A 13717-nucleotide genomic window follows, 5' to 3' on the forward strand; every position below is an offset into this window, starting at 1 on the left:
CACTTTGCACCATGAAATGCTTGACGGCTTTCATATGGTCCCTGATGGGCAGTCGTTGACCAGAAATGGGATTAAATGGGAGCAGAGGACCACAGGGACCTCTGGCTGGAATGGCAGAAAAAGTGAAGGAGCTCATTTATGCTCTCTTTCTCTGAAACATGACCTGTAAGTTAGGCCTTCTAATTAGAAAAACTAATTAGAAGGTGGAGCAGGGAGGCATCCAAGGCTGAGCTGTTCTTGGTTTCTCCCATACTCTGAGCTGTCAGTGAAGGAGTAGGGAACAAAAGTCCACTCAGATCTTTTAACATCTCTCAAATTGCTGTTGAGCGGGAAGTGCGTGTGTCTTGTTGTGCTGCTTCAACAGCCCAGCTGGAACCAGGGCTGCACTGTGTCAAACACAGTGTGTAGGTGTGCAGCCATGAGGGAGGAGGAGTACGAGGAGAATGCAGAGTGAGAAACCCTCTTCCCTCTCCTCCCCCATGCAGAAGAGGCAGTGCTGCAAGCTGGAGAGAGGCACCAGAGCTAAGGGTGGGAAGGGGAGACTGAGGAAGCAGGGGGTCACTGGAAAAGACCAGAGGATTATCCCACTGCAACCTCAGTGCCCTGTCCCCCGAAATGCTGCACCCACACACCCTCCCAGGCCATGCCACACACTCATCCAACCCCCTGCGAGGTGCTGTGGTCAAAGGTGCCTGCCAGCTACAGAGTCATTAGTGCGAGTTTCAAAGAGGTTCAAAACCAAAACACAGTGATGAAGTGGGAGTTTCTGTGCCAAGTGCCAAGCGAACCTGAAAGGTTAGTTTACTCTTTAATGAAATTCCTGCTTCAAAGTCTCCATCTCTTTTTCACCAGGGACCAGCGCTTTCTTTAAGCAATGTTTAGAGGACACGAGTCTGCAAGGGTAATCATCCTCGCCTCTGGCAGGAAGAGCTCTCGCACTAGCATTTCTGGAAAGGGTCTCTTTGTGAATAATTGAATTTGTCTCTGGAGTGCAAGATTTCTTTTTCTGTGGGACTGACTGCAGCTTTGCTTCTTCCTTAGTTACAACTTACTGTAATTGAGGCAGAAAAATTGTATTGCAGTGGCGAGTTTCGTGAGCACGATGCATAATACAGTGATTGCCATGGAAAGAGTCATTTGTAGTGTTCCAAATGCCTCCTCCAGTAGCAAACGGATCTGCAGAAAATAATTAGAGGATCCCCCACTGCCACCCCCCACTCCCACACAAGGGGAAAATAATTAATGCTGCATGAAGTGTCCCTGTGCAGCGGGGAGAGCCCCGTGCTGCAATGCACTGCTGGGGACCCGTCCTGGGTGATACTCAAAGTCCATCGGTTCCTGCCACTGCCTGGGACACAGGGGACTAACATCCAGGCTTGTCCAGCCCAAAAGAAAATGCTGTGGTTCACATATCCACTGACAAGGTATGTCACTTGCTTGGGCACAGCTTCTTTTCCTCTAAAACCTCCCAGCCTCGCAGTGATTTCTGAGTTTCTCTTGAACAGCAGGAAAAATCTGCACATCCCAATGCTGAGACACTCATCCCTGTAGCTGCCCCACCAAGGAAAAGCCAAATACAGAGAGATATACTTCTTCCAGCTACCAACAAAGTCTGCTGTCCCTGGGCATGTTTCAGTACCACCTCTCATCCCTGCCATCCATAACCTGGTGTGTGACATCCAGCTGTGGCACCTACAAAGCTGCCTGTGAGTAACTTTTCAGGAAAGTGGTAGTGGGGGAAGAAGCTCTTATAATAATTTGCCCTGCTGTGAGCAGGACCTCAAGTCTTGCTCCAGGGAAGAGATGTCTCCCTGCCAGCAGGCTAAGTGGTGTGTCTCAGAAGTGTTTTTTGATGTCATAGGCAGAGGCAGGGCTTAGGTCTTCATGCACGTGAATGTCAGCAGCAGGGTGAATGCCTGTTTCAGAATCTGGGCTTAAGGCAGGAACTGGGGCAAAACTCAGCTCTGAACTGAACAAAAATCCATCGAGCTGAGAGATTTCTTTCTTGTCTGTCTTTCATCACCAAGCACAGCAACGGCGCTGGGTGGCTGCATTCAGCCAACACAATGTAACGTGGCAGCAGTATATTTTTAGAATATTATTTTAGGGGGTGAACAAATTCCAAGGGCAACATACAGGGATATAGTAACTTGAAAAAGCTGCTCAGGGATTTCTGTGGCTATTGAATATGCCACACAGCACTTGGGCTGTCTTGTCAAATTGGGATGCATATTTCAGATCAATAAAAAGGCTCATTTAAGACTGTTTTTCTCTGTGTTACACAAAAATATATTCTCTCATGGTACAAAGCTTACATGACCTGATCAGCAGGAGAAGTAAAGGTAACTCATGAATGAAAGCCCAAATTTTAGATTAAAGTCCAGTTTTCTTGGACTCCAGTATCTGCAGGAAATCTCTGGGTTCTTTGTGGTCTCTGCTCTGAACTGGAAACCAGAACATATCTCTTTAATATTTTTACTCCCTTCTGTGCCTGTCAATTGCAATGGCTTGACTAGTCAGTTCACCCTCAACTTCAGGACTTGTTAATCCTCTGGGACAGGTCTTTCTCAGGTTTCTGAATGACAAGCAGAGATTTCCTCCCCAGGGACAATTCCTTTAGTAGTAACCAGGGCACCCAAGCAGTAACCAGGGCGCCCAGTGCATTTCCTACAATTGCTTTTAGTGCATTTTCTCAGGTAGAGGAAGCAAAACAAGAAACTGTGCAGAAGCATTTATCCTCCAAGAAGTGTGGAGCCCTGACTGCAGCCTCTCCAGCACTATTATCTGTTCCAGCTGGAGCTGGAAGGATAAGCCCTTCCAGCCTTGTCCCACCTGAACATGCAACCAAAACGTTGTGTGTGCACAAATTAGGGAAGCGGTGTTGATGCTGTTTACATCTGGTAGTGCACAGAATAGGGAAATGACTAGTGAGGACTTTCTTTTTCACTTTGTACTTTGCATCCTGGAGCAATGGGGAGCTCCATAGTGAGCAAATGTTGACAGTCAGGAAAAGACATGTCAGGACCCAGATGACTTAGGGATGGACCAGCCACCCAAGAGAGGGCACTGCTTGTAGAGAGAATAGCCTGTTTAAGGGACTGTGACACTTGTCTTCTCTGCCCTGGTGGATGGACTGTAGTCATTTCTCTCCCAAAATCCCAAGAGTGGGTTGTCCTTGGTCCCCCAAGAATGGAGCTATCAGGGGCAACAAACCTCCTTCCTGGCTATCCTGCCACACACCCATCCCACTTCGGGAGGAGCCAGCAAGTACTGTATGTCTACACTGTGTATATGAGGTGTCCTGCCCTTCTCTTTTTGGTTTTGGGGAAAGCAGTACGATAAGCAGGAACTCAAACCTGTTTCTTTCTGAAAAGCTGCCAGCAGCAGATCCAGTTTGCATAAGACTTGCCTGCAATGAGGTGCTTTGCTGGCAGGTGTGTGCCTAGCTCATGGAAATGCAGCGTGCTTTGAGGACAGCTCAGAAGGATGTACAGGTGACCTGCAATAAGGACAGGTGACAGGACTGGCAGGAACCATGCTTTTCTGCCTGAGGGTGCTGTCGTTACCAAAGCTGACAGCTGAAGGACGGTGCAGGGGTTAACCACACCAAGGGATGTTGCCGTGTGTGATGCTGTAATTCTTCATCTTGCAGGAAATAATTAATGGGCTTCTCAGGAACGAAAAGGAAAAAAATGTGAATGTAGAAAACTCTCAATTCACTCTATAATAGTTTAGGGGGATTGGTTTTGTTATTTTGCTGGGGTTTTTAAAGATACTGAGTATAGAGAGTCTAGAAATAATATATTTGAGATATTCTGGACTAACATGTGAAGAAAATGAAGCTGGGGGGAAAAAAGTGGGGTTTTTTGTATGCCAGCTACCATGTAGTACGCAGAAAACACAGAGTCATCAACGTTGGAATAGACCTTCAAGTCCAACCACTGACCTAGCACCATTATAATCACCCCTAAATCATATCTCAAAGAAGTTATTTATTCAACCTTAGACACTTGACATGTTTTTGAGAGCATGTAAACCACTAAACTGCTTATTCTGAATTTATCTGAAAAGACAAAGAGAAAAAAATTGGTCTACAATGTGGGCTTGCAATGTAGACAATGTTTTCAACTTAAAGGTTTCACAAGATGTACTAATTTTATCACTCTGGCAGGAAACTGAGGCTTTCACATTTAATGAAGCATTTCTTTGAAGTCACGCTAAGTGACTATGTTGCACATCTGCACGGGGCAGACCATTTCAACTTCCTTTTCTGAGTCCCTGACAGGAGCACCAAGAGAGATACATATTTACCAGAACTTCATCAAGTGAAGATGGAAAAAAGGTGGCTCTTCTGTCTCTTTTGTTTCCTCTGGGTGCCCAGCATCACAGGTAGGAGTATCCATGGGATACTTTGATTCATTTTGTGATGGAGGGTGGGGAGGAGCAGGCTGGGCTTAGTGTGTCTCACTAGTGTGTCTCATGGCTACTGGCAATGATTTACTGTTTCCTGACAACTTTCTAATCACCCTAGTTATAATGTGCAACTAGTAAGGAGTAAATGGCTTGTGCTGACTAGCAGATCACTTCATTCAAATTGCCTAACCTGCCAGAATAGTAAATGAGATCAGCTCATGTGTACTTAGGGCAGTGTGTGCTCATCTCGAATGGGCCAAAAGGAAAACTGCTTCCACTGAGGAAAAAAAACCAAACACCACCTTTCTCTCTCTCACACAGACACACTTGTGTATGCAGAGAGAGGAAGAATTGAAACACTGCAAGGCAAGGGTAAATTGTACAGCTGCAAACCTTTAAATAGAGTCTTCCCTTCTCCTTCCTCTCCCAGCTCTGTGTGCTGTGTTAAAGGCTTGAGAAACAAGTTTGTCATCAGAGCAAAACTTTCAGAAAAGTAGAGTAAGGAGGGCTGCATCCCTGTTAGAGGGAGTTTAAACCAAGAAAAAAATTCATGTTCTCAACACCCTCCACCTACCACCCCCAAAAGTCTGATCATGCACAATGCAGGAATACTTATTATCAGCTTGTAGGATACACATTTTTCCAGTTAATAAAGGAAAAACTGCATGTATCTGACTGGCATGGTAAGATGCATCTCAGAATCTGACATAGCCTGTTCCTGTTTTCTTCATCACTGAGGCAAACTGGATTTAAAAGAAAGGAAAAATAATTAATATGTGTATCCATAGAAAATAGAAATTCTCAAATGCAAAGAAAGAAATAGAAGCCTCAAGACATACACATGTAGGAGAGCAATACTAATTAGAGAAAAATAGGACTTGGGTTTTTTTTCCCCTCAGGATGAAATCCTCACTGAAGTCACTCTAAGGTGAAAGTGGACACCACCATGCCCTTTGTAGAGGTCAGACACCTAAATGTCTGTGAGTTACTCCAGGAGGTTTCAACTGGAGTACAAGTATGAGCTATTGGACAGTATTTGATTTGGAAAAACAAAGGTGACATAAAATGAGAGTGCTTATATTGAGATGCTAACAAAAAGTTAAGAACACTTTTACATGAAAGGGTTTCAGTTAAAGTAACCTAACATGCTAGGCTACTAACAAATAACACAAATTAAAATGTTGTTTCTACATATATAACTTTTTCATCTTAATATAAACTACTCAAGTGATTATTCATAGACATTCTTTACATGATCCTTTGACCTCATACAGCACCAGCATGAATATGAGAGTAAGCTTGTTATGTGTCTTTTGCCTTGTAGTCTGATCATAAGATTGCTAATTGCTTTTATCCTTAACTTTTACTGGTGCAAAACTTGCAGTGAAATCAGTGAGCATGTCCTATAATAATCTCCTTGGACTGACAAAAATAGTTTTCAGTAATTTTTCTCACAACACTTGTCATTCGGGCTAGTTTTTATTTACCCTCTTACCTCATCCCATCTCTTTGAACACAACTAAAAGATGAACAGAGCAAGTGCAGCAATGAAACAACAGAGATTAATGTTAGCCATGTCCATTCAGTAGCTTTGTTCTCCCCACACCCAAGCTCTACGTGTCCATGTCACACTTCAGTGGATCGGTACCAAATCTCAGCCACCTCTGTGGGGATGTGGCACCCTACCCTTGTTCCTTTTCCCTGTCCAATCAGAGCTGATGGTGCACTGGGTCCCTGTGTTGCTCCTGGCTGAGCTGGCAGAGTGTGGAGCACACTGCAGGCACCATCAAGGTTGCCTGACCTCTGACAGGGCGTGCCCTGGCTTATGTGCCCCAGAGCCCTGCACCACATGGCAGAGCACATGTCAAAGCAAAGAAATGAGTACGCACTTTTTTCAGGTGAAGGAGGCGAGCAGTGGGCACTTGCTGCCGTGGGGAGCCTGCAGTGTGCCTGGTGGGACTGCAGGGCAAATTCCCAAAGCAAATACACATTGATATTATGATACACAGGGAGGATAAAATCCAATGTAGAAGGGGGGTGACAAGTCTATATCTAAGAGCAATTGCACAGTTCATTTTTTCTGTGGACCTGCATGCCCTTTTAGAAAAGGGACTTCCTGTATATGGCTCTGTGGGTGTGATTGATTACTTGTCTCACTATGATTCCCCCATCCATAAATTCTTCATCTCCTTGAGTTTGTCAGTATCCTGCATACAGGAGTTTGGGGACTGCAAGACTTACTCATAGGAGGGAGAAAGGGAGATAAATCAATTTTATTACAGCAGCAGCTAAACCAAGTAGTACAGGCTCCTGCTGAAAGCCCCTTCACTTCATCGATCCATTACTCCTTTATATGGCACACTAAGGACTGCCACCTGCTTTATGAAATTAATTGAGGAAGAAACCATACATACCAGGGCAACTCACTCTGACACTGAGACAGGCATTCGTTTAGGGCATGCAGGAGATGTTTAATAACATGGAGGAAAAGGAACAGCTTTCTCTGCCAAAGCAGCAAAGGCAAAGGCAATGGGCGGGAGAGCCGGTGTGGGGCAGAATTAGCCAGCAGGGATAACTCATTTGTTCTTGCAAAAAGAGCTGGGGAATAACTGGGCCCAGTTTCTGCTTTATTTATATTACTTGAAAGATTTCCATTTTCACAGAGGCCCTCAGAGCTCCCATTTCTCTCCCACAAGTGTGACAGGAGCCCTCTGCGCTCTTCTAGATGTGCATGCATTTGCTTCCCCAGTTCTCTCTCTGCAGTCTGTAATGGTGGAAATTTGCTGTAAAACTCCTCCCTGGAAAGCCTATAGTTACAGTTGTAGGGTCTTCACAGTTGTCTGTGTCTAAGGCACCAAATCATGTTGAAGACGGCTTAGGAAAAGCTTTGTTTAAACATTACTTGCACTGAAAATGATCCTGTTTGTTTTTAAGGCCAGTCTAGAGACGTCATTACCCAAACAGAAGTGGTCCACGCTCTGCCAGGTACTGATGTGACCCTGGTGTGCCTCTTCCCAAAATCACACACCACCCACATAATACAGACACAGTGGTCCAAGACTGAAGACAACCATTCTGCCAAAATAGCTGTTTATCATCCCACTTATGGCACTCATTACTTCAAATTTTCTGAGGCTTCTTACAATTTTTCGGTGTCCTTCAGCACAAGGAAGTGCTGCAGCCAGGATGTCACAGAATCTTTGTGTTCCACCAATCCAAACACCACGTCTGAATGCAACCAGTGGGCTCTGCATCTGAAAAACGTTACCGTCACCCTTAGTGGGCAGTACAAGTGCAGTTTTGCTACTTACCCATATGGGACAAAGGCTGCAAAAATTCAACTTATTGTCAAGGCAGAAGGTAAGTGATGATGAAGGAGATGTTGCTTTATCCTAACAGGGGTGGGGGAGAGTATCAGGATAGACGAACATTTCTTGGTCGGTGATGGTGACCTGTTTGGAGTTTGCAGTGGTGCCACTGAATGTCGCTGCTACAGCTCCCTGTTTACCAGGCCCTCTTTAGTTGTTGTTATCCAGCTCGTGATTAGGAAACCTTATTTGTTTGGAGGAATATGAAGCAAGGCCAAAAAGGTATTGAGATGGGAAGTTTCTGCATTTTTATTTTGGAGAAACATGCCATGGAGGACACTGGATGAGCAGCTCAGGATATGGCGGGACCAAGGATGGTGCATCTCCGAACCATGCTGTGCTGCTGCTAAGGGTGTGCAGCACTGGGCACCAGAAAGAGAAAACACCATTATCTAGTTCAGACTGAGGGCTGGCCTCTGCAGGGCATGCTGGGTGTTAGCTCAATGTCCCTACTGTCAAAAACACACTGGAGCAAAACAGGGGATTGCTTAGGACAATCACAGGAACAGAGACTTGGCTGCTTCTGTCAGCCAAAAGAAAGCTGTAAAGCAGCATGACTGTTCTCGGTAAGTAAGCCTCAGGGGAGTGTGTGAACTCTAGGGAGGATATTTAAATTATCCCAGCAAAGGAGCAAATTGATTTAAATAGACGGTAATGGATTTGACTACAAATTAAACAACAGTGGCAATTGTTAGTGCAGCAACATTGGGAACAGCTATTTAGTGTCAGCAGTGAGGGCAAAAGTCCAAATTGCTGTGAAGATGGAACTGGGCAGGGACACTGAACAAGCCTGCTGTTCTGCACATGGGGGACTGGATTTGATGACCCCAGAAACCTCTCCCTGACCCAGGTTTCTGCTAACAACCCAAGCAGGATTAAAGTAAATGCAACAAACCCGGCACGGTTTCAGTTCAGAGCTGTAAGGCCAACATGCTCGCTCTGCTTTTGCCCAGGGCTGTCGGTGTAGCAAACATTCAAGGGTTAGGAGCAGGGTGGGTGCAGGTTATTTCAAGGGTAGCAAAGGGCAGCTCTGCTCCTACTGCCCTTTTACCTTCATGATGAGGCCAGACTGGTGGCAGGAGGGACGTTGGTTCCCATGCTGGATCACACTGGTCCTGCAGCAGGAGGAGGTTCTGTGCAAGACTAGTATGCAGGAATGTTTAACCCTCACTCCCTGGTGGCCACTGCATGGCAGTGGCTCCAAGCATTTCGGTGCTTTTGTCTTGGAGACACACCTCGGGCAACCCTGCAGAACCTTCCTGCCCTGATGAACCCATGGGGGCAAAATGAGAGCCAGCACCTCTGCACAAGCCACAGAGGATGGGTGTGTTTAAACAGTACACGTTGGATAACTGTGCCAAAGATAAATCTGCTGCTCCACCCGCTGTACAGGGGTGTGTTATGGTAGGTTCCTCTTGGGGAATTTTCCTGTGCTTCACAGGGCAGAGCAATTGGATCAAGGGGAGTGCAGTGAGGTACAAACAATGCTGGTAACCCTGTGAAACCCTCCTGTGTTTCTGTTCCTCATACCATGTGTTCTCTGTCTCTTTCTTAACACAATAACATTTCTAATCAGGCATTGCTCCTTTTCTCTTGCTGGTGCCCTTGGTTGATATGGGCACTGTTCAACACTGTTATTGCCATCTATGTGTTAAGCGTGGGCAGCTCTTGTTCATATCAGCATCACTGTGGCTTTTTTTTGTAGCTACCTGAGGTAGCAAGCTGTGATACCAATAGCTGCTTGCTAGAGAGAACTAAAAAATTCAGTTTGCTACCTCTTGCAGGTTTGTATTTTAAGGTAACCAGATCTTTTGCAATGAACCACTTCCACACAAAGGAAGGCAAAACCCCCTTAATCCAGTCTATGAGTGGAGTGGATAAGGGTGCTAGTCACTGACGAAGTAGTTTCCAACTACGTCAAACTGAAGTGAATCCAGATGGATTCAGCTTGTAGATACTGCTAAAAGCCTGCAGAGCAGCAGGCCTGCATAAGACAGGCAAACACAGAGGACCTTAACCAACAGGCTGTTAATGGAGACGGGAACAGAAATGGGGGAGTGGGAAACAAGCAGCTGGGACGTGACTGTAAGAACAGGCAGAGACTGTTTGCAGGCTGAACTTCTGGGGTGACCACTCATGTCTGTACTTGTTGTATGCTTCACGGCACTTTTACATGGTAGATTGTCCCAGCAAAGTCTCCTGTGCAGCTTTCTTCCTGGACAGGCTATAGATTTGCTTCTTTTGTCCTTGTCTTATCCTTTCTGCATTATCCAGCCCCTTAGGCCTTCTGCACTCTGCGTCCTACTGTGAGAGCTGGCTCCTCAGCTGCTTCACTCTGGTGGACTGTGCAGGAAAGCTGCTTCTGCCACTGGGTTTCCTGGTCACAACTCTGGGCACTGCCTTTCTTCACATCCCTGTGGCACAGGCTGTGTGCTGGCATCGTTGCTCTGTGCTTGCGTGCCAGATACAAAGGAATTTACAGTCACTGTGAAGTCCCCACTGAGAAATAACGCGACAGTCAGGGACAGCTAGATATTCTGACTCCCCCTGAGATAAAAAAAATAAAAGAAATACATATCTACTCCATCTCAACATGCAAACCAGAGCTACCAGGGGAGCAAAGCTGAAGAGTTTCCCTGCGGTGTGCTCTGGTGCCTGCCTGCAGGGAAGAGGGAAGGCAGGTCACAGCAGGCAGGTAGGATGTCACAGCAGGCTGTGGCAGGGAGGATGGCACAGCAGGCAGCACCACACTATCATCCACTGCACAGCTGGGGATCAGAGAGGCCAGTGCTGACCACACCACTTGTGGCACCTCCAGCCCATCACCACTGCTCTTCCTGTTTGAATGCACACATGCACCCCACTTCTTAGCCACAGCTGTGCTCTTTCCAGTGCACCACTCCGCCCTCCCACAGCTGGGCTGGAGCCCTGGGCTGGGAATGGGTGGGATAGGAAATGCTGAAATGCCTTTTCAAATGGATAAGAAAGAGTAACAAGTTTTCTGCTTCTGGAAGTGGGCAGATTGGAGAATAAAACCAGGAGCAGTTACACTGAAAAAAGGGGGTTACTCTTAACCTGACTGACATGCTGAATACCCTGCTTAGAGAAAAGAAGGTCTGCAGATATCTTCAGAGAAAACGAAATATGGGTGGACAAAATTGATTTGAAGGTTTATTGCCGCAGGAAACAAAAAATTGTTAGAGAAAAATTGAAGCTTCAAATTATTCTCAGCTCGAAAAGGAGACATCTTGATCCTGCAGTTAAGAAAAGCTTTTGTAGGAATTGCCAAAAATTCAGGTAAAGCTGTGAATTTCATGAAACTACATCTAGAATCAGATGTAGGGCTTTCACTTAACAAATGTGTCTATTGGTAATGGCTGAAAATTACAGTTCCATTCTAATCAAAAAAGTGTCTGTTCATTGAACAGAAGACTAGTCAGTGTTGGTTTTCAAAGCACAATGAACATCATGTTTCTGATTTTCCTTCTTGGGCTTTTTGTTGTTGTTACAATGATAAAAGAGGAGCAGCACTACCTGAAGAAAGTGTGGTTAAACCAGACTTTAGAAATTCCATGCCTTGAGGACACGACCTCAGAAAATTTGTCCACTTATCCTTTGAAATGGCTAGTGGTAAGTACTTTTCATCTCAGGTATAAAGTACAGAAAGGACTACAGGGTATTTCTGCAGACTGAAACAGAAATGTTCTACTCTAGTGTGTCCTGCAGAACCTGCTAAACAAAGCATATCAGTCACATTGGACTGTGATAAAAAAAGGGAAAAAATATAAACACGGGTTTGCTACATACACACCGTAATAGCTGTTAAAGAAACAAAGAGGGAATTTTTTTATTTTTTTTTAATTTTTCAGGACCACACACAGAGCAGGGCCATGGACAGTGGCAAATATAACAGAAGTAAAATATTTCTTGTGTTGGATTTCTCAGGGTTTTTTTTTTCTAGTGAGGCTTTAGGATCTGAAAAATACATGGTTACTGTGTAGGGTAGTAAGATATCAAGCTGCTTTGAGATAAAAAAAGGTACTGACTAATATTTTTGGTTTTGTTAACCTCTGTGTCACGGATGCCCACTGAAGACATGCAAACCTAGCTGTCAAACTAAGCACATGAAAAACTACTTTAAAGCAATTTGCTGTGAGATGTAAAGCTTGCTATATTTTTGTACTTTATCTCACTCTCTGGATAAATATTTATAAGCATGTTTTAATGTAACCTTTTAACATTCATTTCAGCATATAAAGATAAGTATCAGCAAGCAGTCCCTTAAGCTTTACCTGTTCATTTATATCCATTGTCACTGAGGAGCTGTAACTGTTGAGGGTTTTCTTAAAGGTGATTTTCAAATATTTTGGGTTTTTTAACCTTTTGTCCTGATTCATTCTTAATATTAAAATTTTAAGGGAACATCCTTGTCCTTACTAATTTTTAGTTTTGCTAGTTCACTCTACAAAGTAGCAGAAGAAAGGAGAAAAAAACCCCAAAGGTCAGCACAATGACATATGTGGATTGCCATGTGTCATGCAGAGTAAAGCTGGCAAATATGTACTGGCACAGATGTCCAAGATGTACCTCTGTCTATAGGCTATACCTATATCTAAGGGTGGCTGCCACACAGATAATAAAAGGAGATGACTTTTGGTTAGTATTATCAGATTCTAGCTATTTAAAATTCTAAAAGAGCAAAGTTTTTTCTGAAATTTCAGTCGTATTTAATATGTATGGGATGTTCAGCATAACTTAAAGACTGGTGCAGTGAGAAAGCAGCTCTGTTGTCCTCTCTGCAGGATACAGAGATCAGGATTCATCAGACACAGCTATTTACTCCATATTTTATTGGTAATAAGATGACCGCTCTTGGTGTTGAAATTCTGGGAGAGAATGTATTCAGGAAAAAAAATAAATGTTGCAAATGCTAAGGGTGAGAGGGAAGATTTTTTTAGTGGGAATAGAGTTGGCCTACAAAAATATTTTTCTCTCTGGGTGTCCAGTCTTCACAATATGGTGGGTTTTTGTTTTCACAGGGTGACAATGGCAGGAAAGAGGAACTTGTGACCAAGGAGCCCTCCTGTCCTGCTGTGTACAGGAACAGCAGCGCAGTGTATGGGCAAAGAGTCCGCCTGGCTTTGAACAACACTTTACAGATTTTCCCCATCAAAATCACTGATGATGGCAGGGTCTTTTCCTGCCATGTGGTGTATCACCCAGAGAGAGTCCGGAAGAGCAGCACCACTGTGAGAGTATACGGTAAGGGGCTTATGCCAAGTGCTTCCTTGCACTTGGAAGGGTAATGTTCCTGTCTGGTTCTGCAGCCAGTAATTTGAAACACACTGTTTGTTGTTTTTTCTTAAGATAAACATATTTACATTGTAATTTTTTCAGTTGCAATGAGGTAAAATGTTAGAAAATAACCCTTTAGGTCTTAGAAGAATTTGAGGCCATTCCTTCAAGTCCTTCAGTTTCTGAAATTAAAAAATAGTAGATTTGTTGCACATATATCACCCCCACTGGCAGGCACATGGCCAGTATCTTCCCCTGATGTGTAGGTTTATGTTTGCAGGCTACAGGTCATCAAGATCTCTGTGCCCCAAATGACCATGCTGCCTGTGGCTAGGAAATCATGGCCAAAAGTTAGTAAGCAGTTTGGAACTACTATTGTTGCAAAGTCACATCCTCGAAGGTATGTGATATTAAACTGCTGCCGAACACTCTGGCTCTGGAAATGAGGGTCCTGGCTGGGGAGTCTCCAACTGGTCAGGAGTGGTGTAGGCTCTGTACTGCAAACATGTGGGCTGCCATTTCGTGCTGGAAGCCTTCCCCATCTTTAATTACTTGCTCTGTTCCCTTTCTAGTGGCTTAGAAACTCTACTCTACAATTGCTGAGGTACAATTGAACCAGAAAAATGCTGCCCACTTGAAAA

At 44.5% G+C, this 13717-nt stretch overlaps 1 protein-coding gene across 3 annotated transcripts in view; it reads left to right on the plus strand.

The window, feature by feature from the left end:
• The first annotated feature begins 1036 nt into the window (after window positions 1-1036).
• The window catches only part of CD96 (CD96 molecule), a 32036-nt gene continuing 19355 nt past the window's right edge, over window positions 1037-13717 (plus strand). For 2 of the 3 annotated variants that reach the window (XM_051780002.1, XM_051780004.1), the window contains exons 1-4: window positions 4116-4389; window positions 7348-7773; window positions 11302-11411; window positions 12821-13043. In XM_051780002.1, the coding sequence (XP_051635962.1) occupies window positions 4332-4389; window positions 7348-7773; window positions 11302-11411; window positions 12821-13043 (817 nt within the window). In that variant the 5' untranslated portion in view covers window positions 4116-4331. Of the gene's footprint in view, window positions 1707-4115; window positions 4390-7347; window positions 7774-11301; window positions 11412-12820; window positions 13044-13717 lie in introns of those variants that run through there. The other variant, XM_051780003.1, reaches the window with a different exon arrangement.

The sequence above is a fragment of the Manacus candei genome, unplaced genomic scaffold (genome assembly GCF_025592945.1).
Source record: "Manacus candei isolate 608988 ecotype Guabito, Panama unplaced genomic scaffold, ASM2559294v1 h1tg000014l, whole genome shotgun sequence".
Taxonomy (NCBI): domain Eukaryota; kingdom Metazoa; phylum Chordata; class Aves; order Passeriformes; family Pipridae; genus Manacus; species Manacus candei.